The 21,684-nt window shown below is 39.2% G+C and overlaps 1 protein-coding gene across 8 annotated transcripts in view; it reads left to right on the top strand.

Moving 5' to 3' along the window:
- CD44 (CD44 molecule (IN blood group)) overlaps nt 1-21,684 on the top strand; it is a 61,438-nt gene that overhangs the window by 15,973 nt on the left and 23,781 nt on the right. For all 8 annotated transcript variants that reach the window (XM_063333532.1, XM_063333531.1, XM_063333530.1 and 5 more), the window contains exons 2-6: nt 7,866-8,031; nt 12,691-12,827; nt 14,258-14,329; nt 15,019-15,258; nt 16,827-16,922. In XM_063333532.1, the coding sequence (XP_063189602.1) occupies nt 7,866-8,031; nt 12,691-12,827; nt 14,258-14,329; nt 15,019-15,258; nt 16,827-16,922 (711 nt within the window). The remainder of the gene's footprint in view (nt 1-7,865; nt 8,032-12,690; nt 12,828-14,257; nt 14,330-15,018; nt 15,259-16,826; nt 16,923-21,684) is intronic.

The raw sequence follows: 21,684 nt of genomic DNA, 5'->3' as shown, positions 1-21,684 counted from the left end.
AAGGAATACTTATTAACAATTGATTGAGAAAGGAGATGCTCCTACTGCAGTGTATCCCTCCCTGGCTACTGTCTATATCCCTAGCCACATCTCTCCTTTTCAGAGATTCACTCGAGCCCACTTGTGTCCCAGGGCTAGCATGGCTATGTCATGACTTTTATGTAGTTAACAGTGTACAGGAGAGTGAGGAAGCTACTGTCCTATTTGCCTTTTCAGCCCAAATTATTAGGTACTCAAATGTAACTGGGTAGTAGGAACAGCTTTGGCGCAACTTCAAAGAAAGGTCTGACTTTATGCTTTTGGATCTATGGAGAGAAATCTTCACTTTTTTGTCACCTCACCCAACTACTAAGAGTATGTTGTCTCTATTTATAGCAGGCACTCCTTGCAATATGCAGGTAAATTCCTTTTCAAGTGTTTCCCTGGACTTTACTGTCTTTAAAAAGCCAGGTGTGCAGAGAATTTTTTTCCCCTGAGTATCGTCAATCTATTAGGGTTATAACTATGTTCTTTTTTCTCTCCCATGAAATTTTTCAGGACTTCTAATATTTTCCTATGCCAGTCTGAAATGAAATATGAAGTTTTAAAAAATTCTACAGGGAAATTTTGGACTGGGTTCTTTAAACCATCTACTTGTATTGCAACCATGTGAACATTTAAACTTAACTTTCTTAAATTGTTTTATTTTATTTTGTGCAAGCTAATTAATTATGTTTCAAAATGAAAGGTAGTTTCAAACTGAAAAACAAAACCCTTGTTTTGCTTTATTTAAGTATCCATAAGGGATACTTCGAAAACTGAAAATACGATTTATTCCCATTAAATCTGGAAATGTATTTCCTGTAAATCATTTTAAATTTCACAGCTTGGCAATAACCCAAGGGAAGTATTTCATCTGACAACTCCCAAGAGTCTGTAAAGACTTACTTTCACTGTCACTATTTGGAGAAGCCTTGCTTATGGTGTAGGTGGCTTATTTCCAGGTTTGTTTTTCTTCCTTCTGTAGAGAATGGTGGCTAGCAGAGCAAGAATATCATAACTGGGAGAACAGAAAAACATCACCCAGCCACACTAAATGATTATACATGTCGCTTGATCCTTGGCGCTTTTTTTTTTGTGATGGTAAAGGACTGCAGCCTCATAGACACATACTTGCTTAACTCAGGTGGATCCTGCAGAATTTGACTTCTAAATTTTGATGAGTGTGGAGTCATCCCAGTTGAGAGTCAAATTTTCCCAGCACAATTTTACTTTCCACATCAAGCCCTGAGGGATTCAGGTATAGGTGTGTTTTAATGATGTCAACATGTATCTATTAGTGACTGGGACTGGGATTAATGAATCATTTTACATAACCTAGCAAACAGCTATCCAGTGGTTTTCATCAGTACTGACCTGGGCGTTAGTCCAACTTCTGACATAAAGGTGAAAGCCTATTACAGTTGTCTGGGCTACGAATTGCTTTAGTTTCACTAATAGCCTCTAAACAAATAGTGGAATACTCAGCAAATAATAATGCTATCCAAGCCCATGTGTATTGTAGTGTATTAGGTAATCACTGAATGATATTTTTGCACATTCAAGTTCTTCCAGATGTGAAAATAGCGGTAGTTGGGCTTAGTATATCTGTTGACAAAATGTCTTGGATCCTGAAATGTTTCATTAATCCATCCCATATGAAATTTTGTATTCAGAGGGCATTTCCTTTAGTCAGGAGTAAAATATGCGTTCTTATTTATCCATGAAGAAGTTTTCCTGAGAAACATTTGAAAAACCAGACAGCAACTGGAGATAGATCTGAACTGAGAACTGAGATCTGAACTGTCCAGACCTTCTCAGACCTTAGGATTTATATGGCCCAATTTCTAAATTTGCCTGCACAGGAACCATAGTTACTATGAGTCTCTTTAAACAGATGTTAATCTGTTTCCAGTGTCCCACTTTTCTCTACTTCATTACTAGCACGCATTAAAGCAGGTTCTAATATTCAAAATGTAGATATCAGTGCGAGTGTCGGTACAAGATTAAATAATCTGTGATTATAAAGAAACATTTGCCCACAGATATCTGCCTAGAGTTTGAAATCTGTTTAATAAATTTAGAACAAACTTCTTACAATAAATGTAAAAACTGTGTTCTATTAAAGCAAACAGAGAATGAAAACGATCTGCACCATCAAACCCCTTGTTCTGTCCCTGTTTTCAGCCCCAGTTTATCACATCCGGGTGACCTATCAGTCATCTTGAACCACAAACCGACAAGGAAAATCCCCATGAGAACAGCACACTAACATTTCCTGGTTGCCATGCAATGCAGACTGTGGTTTTACCAAGAAGTCTGTTAACAAACTAAGTGTCTAAGTATTCTTCTACAGGTTTTCATTTAAGGGAGGCAGGGTTCTTGCAAATCTTACACTTCATTTGCTTTGATGTGTCTCTGCACTTGTTAAAATATTTTTTTTTTAAATATAAGACAGCATCCACCTTGAGAAAGAAACCTCTAGGTATTGACTTGACAACAATGAAAAGCAGGGAGCAGTGCATGAAACAGCCATACAGTGGATCAAAAATCGTTATGGAAAATCAACTCCAATGGGAAGAGTTTGCATGAGTCAGTGTTACTCAATATGTGTAAGGGTTGCAGAACCAGGGTGGAGATGGAGGTTGCACCTGGCTTCTTACTGTAACAGCTTCTAACAAGCCTCTAATGTAAATAATCAGGGTGTAACTCACACTTTCATGAAAGGACAATGCTCTTTAGTCAGTCTCAGCCAATTCTATCACACCAGTGGGCTCTAGCTAGCAAATCGTGGAACTGGAGTTAGTGATTCGGGCTGAAAAATATTAAGCAAGCCTGGTTTAGATATGTGAATGGCAATAGCAGAGAAGAGCTTGCATGCAGCTGTTTAAGACAGAGCACCAGAAAGCCCAGGAAAGACAGGGAGAAATGGCCTGTCTGAAAGTTGATGTTCTGCATGCTCATAAAACTCAGCACAGGCTTAGGGGCATTCCATCGCTCTGGGATGAGTCACCCAAGTCTCACGGTCTGGATGAGATTAATGATGATGACAATTCAGGCATGTCTATTACTTTTTGCCTTTTTTAAAAGCTATTATTAAACAATATTGTCTTTCAGCTGTAGCAAATCATGTGGATCTCGGGAAAAGATACGGCCTGTCAGCCCCCAAAGCCTGCCAGCTGTACGAGGGGGCAGAAGGGAAGCTTTGGGTGCTGATTGTGATTCCATTGTGAATCCACTCTGAATCAGCTCCTTTGAAACTTAAAAAAGGCTTGAAGGGATCAGTAGTAGTTTGGCACACAGTATGAGTTTTGCATTGCCTTGTCTCTTGAAACAGAGGAAAAATATCCATCTTTTGCGTAACTGTGTTAAAGCCAGCTAAGTAACATCAACATAAACTTAATGGATTTGACCTTCCTGCACTATGGGAAAAGGTGGAATATGTGTTTAGATTTGGATTTGTCAATCACGTTTCTTCCTTAACTCAAAATTAGTCTATAAGCCTTGGCATGGAAAAAAGAATTTAAGGTGTTAATTTAGTTTAGACCCCATCTTTTTTTTTTTATAAGTTCTGTATTGATATGACTAGAAATATTTTCATTAATTCAGTTAAGGGTCCCCATTGTCTGGAAGTTAGAATACGAGACCATAAAGTAAAAATTCCAGATTCCATTACAGCTCTGGGCAGTATGCTCTGCATCTATATTTTGGCATTTTTAAAATGTGAAAATTACTGTCTTCATAGAGGAGTTGGTGGATTTACGCAATTTGCTTAGACTGTGAAATGTCATGTGAGTTTTAGGTACTGCTGTAGCCCTTTTTCTGCACTCACTGCTTCATGAACAGAGTTTATACACTACAGCAATATTGCAAACATTTTTGGAAGTAGGTGTAGAAGATATCGTCAAAATAAAAACAAAGCATGCTGTCTCAACATTACTTTAGGGCAAAGTCCAACTAATTGGATGGCTTCAAAACCAGTTTTGAGAAGTGGATTGCCACACTTTCACCCGGGGTTTCCTGGACACCCACGTGATCTCCCACCGCTGCATGAGCAAGGCTTCCCGGGAACTTTGGCCCTTCTGTATAAGCATGTAGTGCAGTTGGTCAGCACATGTGCAATAAGCCTGATACTTCCCAGAAGTGTTCTGGTGTACAGTATGTATGCTGCAGAGCCGGGCTGAGCATTTACATGGAAAATGTACATGCACGTAACTGCAACCCGCAAGTAGTTCCATTAAGCCTATTTGTGTAAATAAGCCTGTTTATTTTCAACAGTTGGAGTTTAAGGAATCTGCCAGTAAGTGGGATTCTGATTACAACTAGATCTCTGGGTGGTAATGGAGCACATATTGTAGTGTTTTAAAACCATGGATGGGTTCACAAAAGTGAACTTCACTTAATATTTCAGTGCATCTGGGACAGGCTGCAAGATTCAAATGTAATCCAAAGCAAGTGGATGAGGTATGGGCTTTCATAGAGAAAGCTCTTCAGAATTTAGCCCAAGGCGATCAGAAAAGATGTTGATGTTCCAGACAAATGTAGTTCCAAAATCACTGTAACTTTTAAGTAACCTAAACATCTTTGTGATCTGATACCCAAATTTAGTATGAAGTCTTGGGCTTCACAGAGTATGTTTAATTATTAACAAATTTAGGCCTGCCTTCTTCTACAGGGGAGAGAGAATCAAGAGGGGAAAATTAAAGGTGAGACTTTTTCCTGCCTAGATCATTTATGTTTAATATAGCTGCTCACTGGACGACTTCCACAATAATGTCAAGCTTTCAATATGGAACACTCGGAGCCAAAGCAGAAGGCACTAACGTGGCAGCTGTTGGAGCAGCTCCCTCCCACAGCAGTAGTCACGGGCCACTCCCTTCCAAGCAGAGTAACTGTGCATTGTGCTGTCATAGGAAAACATCTATTGGGATCTGCAACCTGAATATCTGTTGACTATATTTGTGACTTGTAGGTACATGTGGCAATGGCTTTTGAGCACGCGGTACTATTTAGTGTGGGGTGTGGCCACAGAAGGTCACTAGTCCATCAGCTATCCCCACGACCAGTGCTGTGCGTGTCTGCGGCTGGAACTTGTGGAAGCACTGCAGCTATTTCAGCATCGTGTATGGGAACTTACTGAGATTATCATTCTGTTAATCCACTAACTTCTCCTCGGACTGTGAAACTCAGCAGGACATTAAGTCCTCCAGGAAAAAATGCGTTTGTTGGTGTCCTCTTCCACACAGGTTCCTCATTCTTGCCTTCAAAATCTCTCAAGACATGGCTGTCATCAGAGAAATTTTAATAGAAGTATTTTTTGTCGGAAGAAAACAGCTGTGTCAAAATCAATGTATTTTGAGAAAACATGTTAGTCTTGCATAAATTTTACAAAACTAAAAATTATGCCATCTTGGTATTTTTTTATAACATGATAAGAAAAATATTAAGAAGAAGAATAATAAGAATATTAATCATCAAACTGTTAAACAGCTATGCAGTGTATATTGATTTTGTCTACGTTAAATGTTTTTGTCAGCCTAAATAATTGGTGGGGCAGGTAGGAGAAGAGATATTTTTTACGTGCTTTTTGTGGAAAGGCAATCCAAGTAACAATAATGATTAATTCTGTTGCCTATGGTAAAAGTATTTAAGATTGGATGCACAGCTTTTGAGTTCCTTAGGACAAGCAGTCATCAATACTATTGGACTCCTATGTATGCTGTGAATAATGGTTGTCTTCTCACACACCATACAGTCTGGATCTAATCTCATATTTTATCTCCTTGATTGTTTCCTTTTACCTGTGGAAAGGAACATTCTTTGCAGTTTACACTGAATAGATACACTGCAGATAGAATAACCTCGGTTTACCAATGAACAAAAGCGATTTAAGGAAGAGTGCACGCCTTGATTACTATCATTTTTTTTCACATCTATACTATAGAAGAAAATAGAATGTCAAGCCAAAATGACATTAGGAAGCTTGCTTGTTATTCACATAAAATGTGTCACTGCAAATGTGCATTAATTTTATTTTGTGTCTTTTAGGAAAAAATTATATGGCATCTTTAATTTCAAATAGATAGTAGAGTCACCCCCTTTTAATATTTGGGGAAGACTGGTCTGTTTTTCTCTTTCTTGCACGTGGAACTCCCGTTAAGATAAAAATGAGTCATACTTCTCTCTTCACTGGTGATAATAGGCTACTTCAATTAACTGTGTTTTGCAGTTGTCATTCTAGTCTGGAGTTGCAGCGACTTTTTTCTCTTGAGGGAAAGGTGGGGCAGGAGCAAAATTAACTTCGTGTCGCTTTGAAACATTCTGATCTTTCCCTGTTTTCTCCACACGTGATAATCCTTCTCCTTCTCCTTCTCCTTCTCCTTCTCCTTCTCCTTCTCCTTCTCCTTCTCCTTCTCCTTCTCCTTCTCCTTCTCCTTCTCCTTCTCCTTCTCCTTCTCCTTCTCCTTCTCCTTCTCCTTCTCCTTCTCCTTCTCCTCCTTCTCCTCCTTCTTCTCCTTCTCTCTTTCTCAGCTGTTTCTGTTAAAAATAAAATAAACAAATGGGGGTTTTTGCTTTCATTTTACTGAGTCACAGCCTGTCCTTGGATTATAGTATTTTCCCACTATACCTGCTGCGTTGTGTAGGCAGTACCTTTCCAACATAAAGATGGATGGGGTATGATCTCTTCAGAGCTTCTAGCCCTTGTACCTTTCATTCAATGTCTGTAGTGAATTAGCTTTGAATGTAGCTTTGCATGTACTGCTTGTTCAGGGTTCCCAGGCTGAAGGCCAGAAAACAAATTGCACAACATAACTGTGGCATCTAACTTGTTTTTATTTTGTTCATTATTTTTATCCTCATACTGCTTGCCAATGGAAATTATGTCCATGTGCAAATCTTTATAATATTATTAAATTAAAATCCATCTATGGCTTCATTTAAAATTAAATAAGTTTACTGCAGTACATACTGAAACTCTGACAAGGGTTGGCAGTAGGATGCTTGTGTGTCAGTGAGAGCTCAGCAAGAGGAAGCCTTTCAAAATGGAGGGAAATATTGTCAAGATGAATGATCAGGGAGCATGAAGTTCATCCATATGAATGCTTAGAGTGTGTATTGCATGCTTCTCTATCTGCCCCAGCAGGTTGAATAAGATGAGCTTAAAGATTATCTTTCAGGGAGTATTTAACAGCATAATGTTGTTCTAGTTCAGAATATATGTGCAGTTTACTTAGTTTTTGTCTCAGATATATCATGCAACATCAAACCAATGAAGGCTTTCTGCTTTTGTCTAGCTAATAATAGGAACATGTTGCTTAAACTAGTTGTGAAACTGGAGATTGATATATATATTCATTTAAAAGGATTCACTGTGAAGGGATCACAGTGGGATAGTTAAGGAGCCTTACGATCATATAGGCTCTGATTATACACCATTTCATCTTTAAAGAATTCTTTTATGAATGAACTCATTTGTTTTCAAAATACACTTGAATATTCAGTTAGTTTTGCAGTAATGTGGCTTCTGAGACTGTCACAGTGTATTTACATCTTCTGCGTGTTATTGTTAATGATATGTTAAAAGTGTTACATACCTCAAAGTGTGTTGTATTGCTGTTTTTGGAAAGGCTGAAGATTTGGCTTGTGTCTCACCCCAAAGAAGGAAATATGAAGAAGGCGATTGAAAGTGCTAGCTCTCTTTCTGAATGAATTGGTAGCTGCTACTTGTTTATGCTTGTTTTTGCATTGAAAGCACTATAGTTTAAAATAAATAATTTCCAGGTCTTCAGCGAAGCATTAAGTCCAACAATTTGTAATTCGTTTTTTTCCCTTTCTTTCAATAACAGAATTCAATGTAAGTTGCAGATATGGAGGAGTTTTTCATGTTGAGAAAAACGGTCGTTACAGTCTCACACGATCAGAAGCAGTCGAACTTTGTAGAGCTCTCAATAGTACCTTGTCAACACTAGAGCAGTTGAAGAAAGCTCATGAACTTGGATTTGAAACTTGCAGGTAAAGAAATTATTGAAAAAATAATGTATCATTACAAGTCCATCCATCCATGCTATAGTGTAATAATTACCGTTGACTTCATATATCTGTTAATTAGATGGCCATATCAGTCCTCAAGTGAGTTGTATTCTGTGATGAGCAAAACATCTTTGAGCATGTGCATGTTTGCACTGGGTCCAGTAATAACTACGTCCTTGACTGCATATACTTTTTACCAATTATCTTTAAAAGATCATGACCTCTTACAGTTAAAATCTAAAGATAACAAAAGATTGATAAAACTAATAAACTAATCAGGAAGATGTTCAGATCATACTGTATCACTGATAAATTGGTAAGATAAGTTTCAGAAAATTAAGTGACTACTAATACAACAAAATATTGTATTTTGGATACAATAATAATTATTGGCTGAAACAACGTACAAGGGTTGTAGTAGATTCTTTGTCACACCAAAATTTCATCAAGATAAAATATTTTCCCCAAGGATGACCTCTGTTCAAACAGTAGTCAAGTCTCAAGTCAGGACAGTCCTATGGTCTCTCTATATATCAGACTAGATTATCATCTGATCTTGCTTTACAAGATACACGATACACTTATTATGCAAGTCATCCTAAACATTCCTATGCAGAAAAGAGACTGAACTCAGGAGATGTAAATTTGAAGGGGGTTTTTGTGTTGTGTTTTTATTTTTTTCAATAAAATGACATAGATGCATGTTGGTAAACCATAATAGATTTGAAATAAATTTCAGTAGATTTTTAACTTTATTACAATCTAAAATAAACAGCAACTGTGGAGAAATGGAATTTATCTTCTAACTGACTGTATTGGAAAAGTTCAGTGGACATTTCTCAAAAATTTTAAGACTTTCATTTTGGTACCAGGAGAAATAGTACTAGCATCAATATTACTTGCAGCTGTTTCCTGTGAATTATTTGATACAATGATTAGAGTTGGAAGGGACCTTAAAGATCATCTTGTTCCAACCCCCCTGCCATGGGCAGGGACACCTTCCACTAGACTAGATTGCTCAAAGCCCCATGCAACCTGGCCTTGAACACTTCCAGGGATGGGGCATCCACAGCTTCTCTGGGAAACCTGTTCCAGGGTCTCACCACCCTTACAGTAAAGAACTTCTTCCTAATACCTAATCACAGTCTACCCTCTTTCAGTTTAAAACCATTGTCCTTTGTCCTATCACTATACTCCCTGATAAAGAGTCCTTCCCCATCATTCCTGTAGGTCCCCTTTAATTATAAGGTCTCCCCAGAGCCTTCTCTTCTCCAGGCCGAACAACCCAAACTCTCTCAGCCTGCCTCCACAGGAGAGGTGCTCCAGCCCTCTAACCATCTTTGTGGCCCTCCTCTGGACGCGCTCCAACAGGTCCATATCCTTCTTGTGTTGGGGACCCCAGAGTTAGATGTAGTACTCCAGGTGGGGTTTCACGAGAGCAGAGCTGAGGGACAGAATCACCTGCCTTGGCCTGCTAGCCGTGCCTCTTTTGATGCAGACCAAGACGCATTTGGCTTTCTGGGCTGCGAGCAACCATTGCCAGCTCATGTTGAGCTTCTGATTCACCAACCCCCCCAAGTCCTTCTTGTCAGGGCTGCTATCAATCTGTTCTCCACCCAGCCTGTATTTCTGCTTGGGATTGCCCTCACCCACGTGCAGGACCTTGCACTTGGCCTTGTTGAATTTCATGAGGTTTGCACAGGCCCACCACTCAAGCCCATCAAAGTCCCTCTGGATGGCATCCCTTCCCTCCAGTGTGTTGACTACTCCACACAGCCTGGTGTCATCAGCAAACTTGCTGAGGGTGTACTCAGTCCCACTGTTTGTGTCACCAACAAAGACATTAAACAGCGCTGGTCTCAGTGCCAACCCCTGAGGAACACCACTCGTCACTAGTCTCCACTTGGACATTGAGCCGTTGACCCGCAACTCTTTGAGTGCAGCCATCCATCCAATTCTTTATCCACCGAGTGGTCCATCTGTCAAATCCATGATAAGGATGTCGCATGCAGGTGGATGATGTCAGTTGCTCTTCTGTTATCCACCAATGTTGTAACCCCAGCTGTAACTGAATTTCATTTCAGTTTAGTCAGTGGTGCTTTATTTCTTTAATGCCTAATGCACACATCTTCTTTCCTTCTGACTTGCAAGCCTATGAGAATTGAATAAAGCTCCTTTCAAATTAATAGGATCCATACAAAGAATTTGTAATCATGGAAAGGTGCATGTGCAGTGCCTTGAAAACCTTCTTATACATATAAATGCCATGCGCTGCCATTGATGACGGCGTATGGCACATTCACTCTCACAAGCATTATGCCCTGCACAGTGGTGAAAGAGGTGGACAATAGTGCCAGGGAGATAATTCTCAGAAGATCCTTCCATGAGAAGTAGGAATGTCATTTAAAATAGTACCTCATAAAGACTTTACTCTTTACTCTGAGGGAGAAGTCCTGCATAACATAGTAGGCATGTTCTTTCTCTAACATTAGCATATGAACATACTCAGAATTTTGAATTGTCCAGCACTACACAATAAGCAGAGACTAAGGACCCTAACTAAATGCCTAGCAGTAGAGATTTCTAGTGCTAGCAATTAACAGTCGCTAATTGCTAATTGCTCATTCTGCAATATGGAAAGTAATTTCTGAAGTTGAAATATAAAGATAATTGAAAGAAGAGGTAGAGGGAAATGTTTTTTGCAGTGGGGAGCTGTAGTTTTTCATTAATGATACAATTCTCCCTAATTCACATTTTAGCAGACGACAGATTTGGACAGGTAAGGCGTATAGATAGGGTTTATTTCTCCCTTGCTTCTGGTCAGCCCTTCCACCCTCTTACTTTTTGCTGATCCTGTGCTAGAAGTCCGTGTCATTAAGGCTAGGCTCTTACCGAGCTTGAGTAGAAGAGAAAAAATATACTACATGCAATCATCAAAATACATGTAGAATTGTGAATGAATAAGATGAATCAACAGACCATAACACGTGATGATTAATGGATGATTAAGTGTCAACATCATAGGCTCAGGTGGAATTGTGAGTAAAGCAGTTTATGATTCCACTTACAAGAGAGTTTCAGAATTGCAAGTATCTGCACAATAGACACGTAACTGGAATGGGGGCCACAGATAAAAAACTGCAAAGCTATGAAATTTACTGCTCCATGATAAATTGTACCCAAACCAAACCTCAGTTCTCATTACCATTCTATCACACCTCCCAGCTAAGTACATTGGAGTTAACCAAGTGTTACAGGATTGCAAAACAGTAATAACACATTGTGCATTATGTAGTTCTGTTAACCACAGTCGTCACTGAAAAGTGTAAGCTTTATACACAATAGCCACATTGTTCAACTGAAAGATACGGTAAGAATTTGTGGATGAATGAGTGTTGTATCTGAATATTTTACTAAGCTGTCAGCTTTTACAGAAAGCGATGTGTCTTAGAATCATTCTCTAAATTTGCTCAGGTACTATAAATTGAGCCCCAAAATTTCTGTGTGAAACATCACTGAGCTGTACATTATGCCTAAAGTCAAGAAAATGTGACTCCCTGAAGAAAAAAAGAATCATAGAATGTGTTGGGTTGGAAGGGACCCTTAAAAGTCATCTAGTCCAACCCCCCTGCAGTAAGCAGGGACATCTTTAACTAGATCAGGTTGCTCAGAGCCTCAAGCCTGGCCTTGAATGTCTCCAGGGATGGGGCCTCCACCACCTCTCTGGGCAACCTGTTCCAGTGTCTCACCACCCTCATTGTAAAGAACTTCTTCCTAATGTCTGATCTAAACCTGCCCTGCTCTAGTTTAAATCCATTGCCCCTCAGCCTATCGCTACATGCCCTTGCAAACAGCCCCTCCCCAGCTTTCTTGTAGGCCCCCTTCAGGTACTGGAAGGCCACTATAAGGTCTCCCTGGAGCCTTCTCTTCTCCAGGCTGAACAACCCCAACTCTCTCAGCCTGTCATCACAGGAGAGGTGCTCCAGCCTTTTGATCATCTTCGTGGCCCTCCGCTGGACCCACTCCAACAGGTCCATGTCCTTCTTGTGCTGAGGGCTCCAGAGCTGGACACAGTACTCCAGGTGGGGTCTTACCAGAGTGGAGCAGAGGGGGAGAATCACCTCTCTCCATCTGCTGGCCACAGTTCTTTTGATGCAGCCCAGGATGCGATTGGCCTTCTGGCCTGCAAGCGTGCACATTGTTGGCTCATGTCCAGCTTTTCATCCATGAGTACCCCCAAGTCCTTTTCCCCAGGTCTTTAGTGTCAGGTGATACAATCTCACACTGAATAAAAAGTGCACTTGCCTCCGAGTCTTTCATTGCCTTGCTCTAGAACCGATCATCCTAGATAATAAGATGTTCAGTTAATTAAAATGGGTTTAGCTCTAGAAATTACATGCAAAATGGTGTTGAGTGGCTGGAGACTGATGTCTGATGTGAGTCTGATGGAGTCTAATGACTGATGTGAGAAAGGAACACCTTTCATATACAAAAAGTATGCATAAACACATGGACTTTTTAAAAATAATGTAAGATGAAAAGAATGGCTTCTTCATAGCTTTTTCATGTTTGAGATATCTAGAACATTTATGCCATTTGCTACAATATGTAATAAGATGTATTTTCCTCTGTTTATCACAGGTATGGTTTTGTAGTGGGGCATATTGTTATCCCACGAATCAATCCCTATCATCTTTGTGCAGCAAATCACACTGGCGTTTACAAACTTTCAGTGAACACAACTGGTCGGTATGATGCATACTGTTACAATGCAACAGGTATGTATATGCTTTATGATGTATTTCAGATACAGATTAACTAACAATAACGTACGTAATCTATTTAAGGTACTGGTGTGAGGGCTTCTATGTTAAATATCATCTGTTTTTCAGCTGAGAAGAAATACATTTTGTCAGGCTCTGGAAGTGTATCTGTAATATCAGCAGTGAATTTGACCCATTTTGTCATTAGTGTGTTTTGAACTAAACCTTTTTCTGCCCTTGGAACTATATTAGTAGCTTCAGAACGGTTCATTATAATGGCTTGGTGCAGTGAACCACTGCAGCAGTGAATCTAAAAGACAACTGTTGTAGGCGATGGCACTCAGCTCTTCTGTTCATGCACGCGTGAGCTTTTATGGTGAACAGCAGTTATTTGTGTTAAGGGATTCTAGGAGGGCTGCCACCTGCAGCAGCTCCAAGCCCCAGGGTGGCCATCCCGGGCCCACGGACATGGCTGCTGCTCTCCTGTTTGCAGGTTCATCCAGTATTTTCTCTGTGGCAAATCTCCGTTCAGACATTAGGCAATTAGATAGTGATGCATGTTGGAAGCAGACTGCTTTCTTCTAAGGTTTTGAACTTTTTAATTGTTGGAAATATTTTACTAAATTATTAGGAAAATGTAGATAATCTTGTGACAGATGCTGAGCACAGTATTTGAAGATAAAATCTGGACTAAGTTCAAGTGTCTTCAATTTCAGTAGATTTTTACGTTCACAGTGGAAGCATACCTTATGGAAAACCGTAGGCAAAAGTCATTGATGATTTGAGTGACAGTGACATTTTTTGATTTTGTGGTGGTCATATCATTAAAAATCATCTTTGCATTGGCATGGTATTATGTGAGCTACCATCCCCTGTCACCCACAGATGACTCTTCTCCTGCTACAGTGATGTCCATCCCCACCAGAGCTTTATAACTCCTCACGAGTCTGATTCCCTTCTGGCACTGTGAGCAGGTGGCTCACACACTGGCCCCGAGCATGGCAATGCAGCCCGCTGGAGGAAGCAGTGCTCACCAAACCAGGGCACCCTCTGCCCGTGCAGAGCCCTCCATGGAGGGGACAGGGTCCCTCCAGCTAAAAATGATTAGAGCTGCCACTGCCGCCAAGACAGTGGGACTGTCTGCATTGCAACTGCATCATCGGGCTATTTTAACTGACATTGATTGCAACCATTTTCTGGAATGGTTATGGAAATGGAGAAATTCATCGTTAGCTGACAGAACAATCTTGAAGTGGCTCGCCTGGGTAGGAGCGAAAAGGGAACACAGGTAGATCAGTGAATAACATTTGATTTGGAAATTTGTTTTTTATTGTCCACATCCGAAGCTGACATTTTGTGATTATATACAGTTACTATGGGTATACATGTGACTTTTTTTCTCAGTTTTCTCAAATTGATATTCTCTATTTTTCCTTCTTTTACAGAAACGAGGGACAAAGCATGCGAGCCAATTGAAAGCCTAGATACTTCTTTCCTCAATAATCAGGGTGAAATAGGTACTGTATTGATTAGAAGAACCTGCCACTTGTTTCGTTTTTAGGATCTGGTTATCTTTTTTTACAGAAACAATTGCTAATATTAAAAATCAAGCCAAGCATAGGAAAAAGAAGTAGACAGATGTTTGACAGCAGTTAAAGCAACTGATCACTTGTCTTCCCCTAAATACTATGGAGCTTGGTTTGTCTGGAGGTGCTACCAAACATTTTTTATATAGGTATTTGTCATTTTTAGCACCTCAGAGCTGCTAATGTTTCTTTGACATATACAACTTTACTTAAGACAGCAACCTTTCTCCATCTCATTTGAGCTGCTGGTTAGAAAAGCAGCTGGAATTGGAAGAAAACTCTCATAATAAATTTTTTATCCCAATTCTAAAATTCTGATTGACTGAACAGAGGCCAAGATTTTATGTTCAAAATCAAACTGTCTGATCAAAATATCAAAATATTTGATGCAGAGTAGGCCCTATATGTTGGACAAATATATACATTAGCATATACACATTAGACATAATTTAGTGATGTATGATTTAGACGCATTAGATAGCATGGCAAAAGTGGATGAACTGATACTAATCCACAACTCTTTAGTTTTTTGTTGTAGGACTTAAACTGTTTAGCGTTACTGAAATATAACTATGTAGCTCCTTCATATTATCAGCTGCTTAATTTCCTCTTTCCAACAGTCATTGACAATGCAGATGGCTCACGTTACAATGCAGATGGCACACGTCATAGCGGAGAGTCCTCAACCTCAGGTGCAGATGATGAAAACGTAGGTAGTGGATCAACACATGACACAACTCCCATGGATACCTCCATTGGGAAATCCAGCTCCTCATATTATGGAAGTGCTACTCCAGTCTCACAGCTGCCAGATCATTCTTCTGGAGGGGGTGAAAAAGAAATTCCTAGGAAAGACGCTGGTAAGGACAGTAGGTTGCCACTATATTCTCTTTATAATAACTGAGTGAAGGACTACATTGCTGGTTAAAGGAGATCATGAGGGAAGGAGAAGCATCATCTCTAATTTGTATCCTGCAGAAGTAAAAGGAGAATGTGTATTTTTGAAAGAAAACAGAAGCATTCTGGATTTCTAAGGATTTTTTTGATTGCATGGGAGTACAAAGCAGCCACATATCAGAGGTTGCCAGAATGTTGAGAATAGACGGTTCTAAGAATTTGCTCTTGTTCTTATTAAAATATTTATTTCATTAAAGGCTCAAAACCATATCTAGCAGTGAACACAGAGAGGTTAGTGAGGCTGAAGGTATGGGTATATAAAGATAATGATCAAAGATTCTTATCTGCTCTCTAAAAGGATGAATTGACATTAGGTAATAAGAACAAGAAGGAGTTTACAGTACAAGTGATTTCTCTTTGTACAAATACAGGGGTTTTTTTAGGACATCTTACTACAGCATATTACAGAATGCATAGAGAGATGAAAATGTCAAACTAAAATGTTATCAGTATCTTCTTCCTTTAGGTGGTAAACCCAAATTCTATTTTCATGAAGCCCTACCAAATACAAATGCCACATGCTTGTCTAGGGCACTCTGCACTGTGGAAAATTAGTGAATTAGAGTGGCTTGCAAGTGTATCTTGCTTTCTTGTGAAAGTGGCATGTATTTTATTTCATCTTTTATGTTACTTGTGTGGCTGAAATTATCAGAGGTCTGAAAGACTAGCTCCCATTGAACCTAAGGGATACAAATATAATTAATCCTCTAAATATAGTAAAGTTTACTGCGTGACCTCTTACTACGGGCTTTTTATCAAATCACCAAAAATCACCAATAACTTTCCAGTGAAGGATATCTGTAGTTTGCATCATTATCCTCAATAAATACTGACTTTAAAAAAAAAAAAAAAAGATTGAGGAGAAGCATTAGGATTATAAAATTACTTTTCATTTGTGGTATACTCATGACATGTTATGCTAGTTTTTCCATGTAATTAGCATAAAAAAAGGTAAATCCTAACTTTCTGGTTCTAACAAACTAGGGTCAGAGCCATTCCCCAAGTTGTATGCCATGTGTTTCAGTTGCTTGCCGTGACAACTCTTATCAACTCTACTTAGATGCGGAGTTTAGATTTTTGGACTAAAACTGAGAATATATCTCATTAAAGAGGGGAATACAAATAACTCCACTCATTGTTCTAGAATCCCTGTCCAGATGGGGGATTGGTATACAGGTACAATTAGAGCTTGAATCACATGAACAGGTCATTGCCAGAACGTTCATTACCATTTTAATACATTTCCCTCCTGAAATTATTTGTTTTGGCGATATCCTTACTATTTAGTGAAGTAAGGCTATTTGGCACTGAATTATTTGAAGAACCTAGTCTGTATCTTTCTTCTCTCTTGGACCAACAAATGAAGGAATAGTATAGAATAGTCTTGCAGTATAGAATAATCAAAGTAGTTGTGAATAATGAGTAGCAATTCAGCTAATGAAATAGTAATTATTCATCCATCACCATACAGATGACGAAGTTTCTCCTGTATCACCTGACATCCCTTTGGTGACAGCAGCTGATAATTCTCCTGCAAAAGATGGTGGACAATATCCTGCGAGTACTAGTAAGATTTATGTATTATAATAACTACATCAAATATAGATTGCATTAAAATTGCTTTATTCTTACAGCAGAGCATTCTGGTAAGTGGTGAAGTATACATCACCTGCAATTTTGGAAAAACGTTGAAAGGCAGTACTTTCCAGACTGGTTAAGTAAGTCAGAAATAAAATTCACTCTGTGGGACAAGGGGAGCAAAAACATTTACTGTATGTTTACATCAATGCTTATATATGAGTTCAGAAAGGCTGTTGTTTTGTATTTCTCACTGCTTTTTTATCACATTTACTCCATGAGGCACCACAAATTAGTGCAACCAGTTATCACTTGAAGTCAATTTATTTCTGATGTAGAAAAGGACATTTTTGTCAATTTGTGATGAAAGTGTCTGTGATTCTAATATATTTATGGTTGTGAATGTGGGCAACCCACGCCAAACCCATGGCCTCGCTCACCAAAGCAGTGCTTTAAGTATCAGTTCCAATTGCCAAGCCACTTGTGCACTGCAAAAACTAATTTCATCCTTCCTGTTGGCAATATGTGTGAGAAAAAACTGGGGCCTGTGGTGGCTCTACAGGCTTTGAGGGCTCCAAAGAACAGTAGCCATTTTCTCTGCTTTGTTCTTAAATAGCTGTACTGAGTGGGAAAAATTGCTTGAGATGTTTTTCTCAAATATGGAGTGCACAGCAGCTACAGCAAATGAAAAACTTTTAAAGTCATCTTACATGTTTAAAGTGGAACCGTACCTATCTAGTTCTTAAGTTTAGATTGTTAAAGATCTTTGCCCCAAAAATTAAAGTCAACTAAAGGGCGAGCATTTTAATTATACAGAGGAGATCTACAGAGGCATGATGTAGTAAAGACTGAACTGATAGAAATGAAAGTTTCTTCCTGCTGACTCTTTTTTTTACCACCATGGAAGCCTGTGGTAGTAAGCATTTTGCTTAATTGTTTGTTGGTTGCTGATAGATGGCCAAATGGTCTATGTGACTTTGAGGGATGGTGTCTTTGTTACAGTACTCATAGGGTAAGAGTAAGAACTCTTACACAGTTAGCAAAAACTTCACTAAAAGACAAATCATTCAACCAAGCATCTTGTCTCAGAGCATGTGAAGGTTAGTAACACCGTATAAATATGTAGATGGAAAAAAGAAATATCCGGTTCATTTTCCCCTAAACCTTGAAAGCAAGTAGAGAATTTCCTGATGCTTGTTTTGAGTGAAAGGTTTTGCTACAAAGTACTGCCTGGAAAGCGTGGGGTAGCGGGTGGGGAGTCCCACCTGGTAACAGTGGGGAGTTTGTACCGTTGACTCTGGTGGTGATTTTTCCTTCATATTTATTTGCTTTTGTATGCACGTGTGACTTAGTGCTGCCTTGTACAGATATTTCTGTACCCATTGCAAAAACTTGTGCATTGTTTCTAGGCAGTAAAGCTTTCTGTTTTCCTTTTACTACTTGATTATCAAATGTATTGATCCTAAATACATATGTCCCTTCCTGTTGCTAACAGATCTCTCTCTCATGGGCATGACTATATTACAGGGGGAAAGCTAGTGTTATTTAAGATTTTAAAACATCAAAATAACTACAGAGCTATGTAATAAAATACATCAATACTGATATATGTGTACGACAGAAGTGATAACATTGGCATGATTTCTTCTTGGTTTAGGGTTGATAGATTGATTCTCTGGAAAAAAAGGTTGTGAAGGTACTGCACCTGGGCTTTATTGATAGCTTTAGCTATTACTCAGTGACATCACTTTAAAGCCAAACAGACCCATTTCATTTAATTTTACTGCATTACAAACGAATGAGTAATTTAGCACTCCTTTCAGAAGTTAAGTATAAACTACGCATCTCCGTGAGAAATCATCAAATATTTAGTAGCATAGGTGAAAGTTACATGGAGAACAAACAAAAAAGAAGATAAAGCCATGCCCTAATGTCTGCTATTTACATTGTGCAACAGTGCAGGTTCATTGGAATATCCTGCCCATGATTGAATTTCTCAGAGAAAAATCCCACAGACAGGAAAGTAGAAAATTAAGAAATATGTAAAGAAAACTATTCAACACAGATCTTCAGATAGATGGCTAAAAATGCATCTATGTAATTCTGTAGTGTGTGAAAGTGAGAAATAAAACTGGTGGCTTTCCGTCTATACTACACACAGTTTGTAAACTTAAGGCTTGGTGAAAAGCTTGATCTAGCTTGATCAAAACACTTCTTTGATATGGTTTTAAAGTGGGAAACTGCCACAGCTCCTTTTTATTCAGATGATTCCCTTTAATTATTGCTCTGGGTTTGAACATTTTTGGTGATGTTCTCCATCAAGTTCATGGTCCAGATTAATACACTGACGGGGCTTTGCCATTGATTTTTTCTCCTGGCTGAAACAGTTTTGCTTTTTTTTATTAACAAGTTATGATTCATCTGTAGATGTGCCATGGATCAGATGTCATAAAATTCTGTTGCTGATCGATGAGCTACTTCCCTAAGTTACCAGAGCTAGTTACTCAAACAGTAACTGCAAGTAACTGCAACTGGTTTTGTTCATCCATAGATGCTTTTATGCCTTTGTAGATTTTAATTTTATTTGGTTTGGAGCATTCCCTGAAAAAAAATCTCATCAATGAAAACAGTCTTATGACCATACTTTGGCTGATCTGACAGGAAAGCATCTGCATGGGTATTTTGTACGTGGAAGGAAGCCATGAATACATATTCGTCACTTCAGAAAATGAGCTCCTAAGGCTTGTTGTGGAAAGCAGGTAGAGGTCTGAATTTTGCTGTGATTACAGCAAGTCAGATGGCAATTATTTAGTTATTCAGTTATTTTCTTCTTAACCAATTTTTTGGCATTATCATTTTGTTCGCAGTTCCATCCCAAAGCTCCGAATCTGAGACCACTTGGGTTTTGATGGTCTGTTGCTCAGGGGTCAGATTTTGAATGTCCAACTTTCCTATTTTCTGACACCAGTGCCAGAGTAGTACTAGTAGTACTAAGATTAAGGAGCAATTTGTGACTGTGAGAAGAGAAAATACTTACTCAGTCAAGGACTGCTTTTCACAAAGGCAAAATCTGTTTGGTTTTGCTGCCAAAATAGCTCACTTTTTGAAAAAGGTGTGGTTCTGAGTTTCATTCCATACACTTCGTACAATTTGCAGCTTACGGATAGGCAAAACATAACTACTGCAGACTGGAGAACATCAGTTTATCCTGGTTGATCATTAGAACTTTGATTCATAGGTATGCAACTCTCCAGTGCATTCATATAATGCACAAAAATTGATCAAAACTCTTGTCTTTGATGTAAGTCTTCAAGGTATTTTTCTGCATTAATTATTTAAAGATTTTTTTTCCTAATGAAAGAGAGTCCATGATATCTTCATCTTCAAGATATAGAAGTTAGATGGTCTAAAAGCTGATAAAAATATTGCTTTCAAGGAATTCCCAGAATAAAAATATTTCCAGAGAAACATTTTAAAGTACATTTTGCTCTCTTTTGTTGAATATGTGTATGACTTGAAGTGCAGCTTTTCTTGCAAACTCTGCTTGATGAATAACAGCAGAGAGAAAGGTTAAACTATCAACTGGCTTGCTTGAGGGATTTCAGTTTCTGTGGTGTGCATGCTTCTATTAGCTTTGAATGCTTTTTGACAAAATATTGGGGCATATTTCAAATGCAGTACATATTTTGATCTGTCACTTGTACAATTCTGCGCAGAATTCATTGACTTTACTGGACTTTCCAGAGGTGGTAACACAATCTTATACTTTACTAGAATGTTTCGAACTTCACTTACACTAAAAGCCTTGGATACATTTGCCTTGCACTCACATCCACCTCAGTGGCATGAGCATGCTCAGGGTGCTGGTGCTGGTGGACTTGTCTTTGCTGGAGAAAAATGCTTCTCAAGAAATAGTAACAAGATCTTGGTTGAATGAACCATGTCCTAACAGCTCCAGGGCCTCATCACGACAACCTGGAGAAAGCCACCACCCAAGCTCAGTGGAATCCGTTCTCAAACCACTGGTGGTGGTCAAATCCTGGAGAGAAGATGCAAGAGCCCACGCAAGCCACCAAGGGTAAAGAATGTCATGCTAAGAGGGTGCTTTGATTAGGGGCTGAATAACCAGAGCACCAGGGCGGCAAGGTTCAGAAGCATTAAGTGTTGGGGAGGGGGTTGAATGTGTGGTATACGTCACTGCTTTTTGTTACCATGTGTTTGAATTGGGAAAAGCAAAGTACTGGGCTATGGCTCACTGACTGTACATTTAGTAGCGATAGAACAGTTGTCCCCATTGTCCATGTACTGCGGAAGTATTCTGTTTGTCTGAAAGGGATGAGTATGTGAGTCATTTTATAAAGGATGTACTTGGGTTGTTCTTCTTTCGGGTTTGGAAGCAATTTAGAAGTAGACTATTCCAGTGAGAAGGACTTGTGGGAGAAAGGAAGAAAATGTTTTCAACGCTGTGCTCTATGCAATAGTTCACTATTCAATAGTTCAACACTATGCTCACTCTGCTAGAAGAGGGCAGAATATGGTTAGTGCTGCAAGCATGCGTAGGTCACTGAAGTGTGGCCAGGAGCCATGTCAGGGCAGCTTCAGCAGGGCCATGGCAGAGTGATGAATCCCTTGTGGGTAGAAGAACCAGGAGGAGATATGGACCGTGGGCAGCATGGTGCGGCACACTCTCCTCTGTGGCTATAAGGCTGCATGTAGAGAACACAGGAAAGCATAACTGCTGTCAGCAGAAT

The sequence above is a fragment of the Chroicocephalus ridibundus genome, chromosome 4 (assembly GCF_963924245.1).
Source record: "Chroicocephalus ridibundus chromosome 4, bChrRid1.1, whole genome shotgun sequence".
Classification (NCBI taxonomy): domain Eukaryota; kingdom Metazoa; phylum Chordata; class Aves; order Charadriiformes; family Laridae; genus Chroicocephalus; species Chroicocephalus ridibundus.
This window is presented reverse-complemented; position numbering and strand designations above follow the sequence as displayed.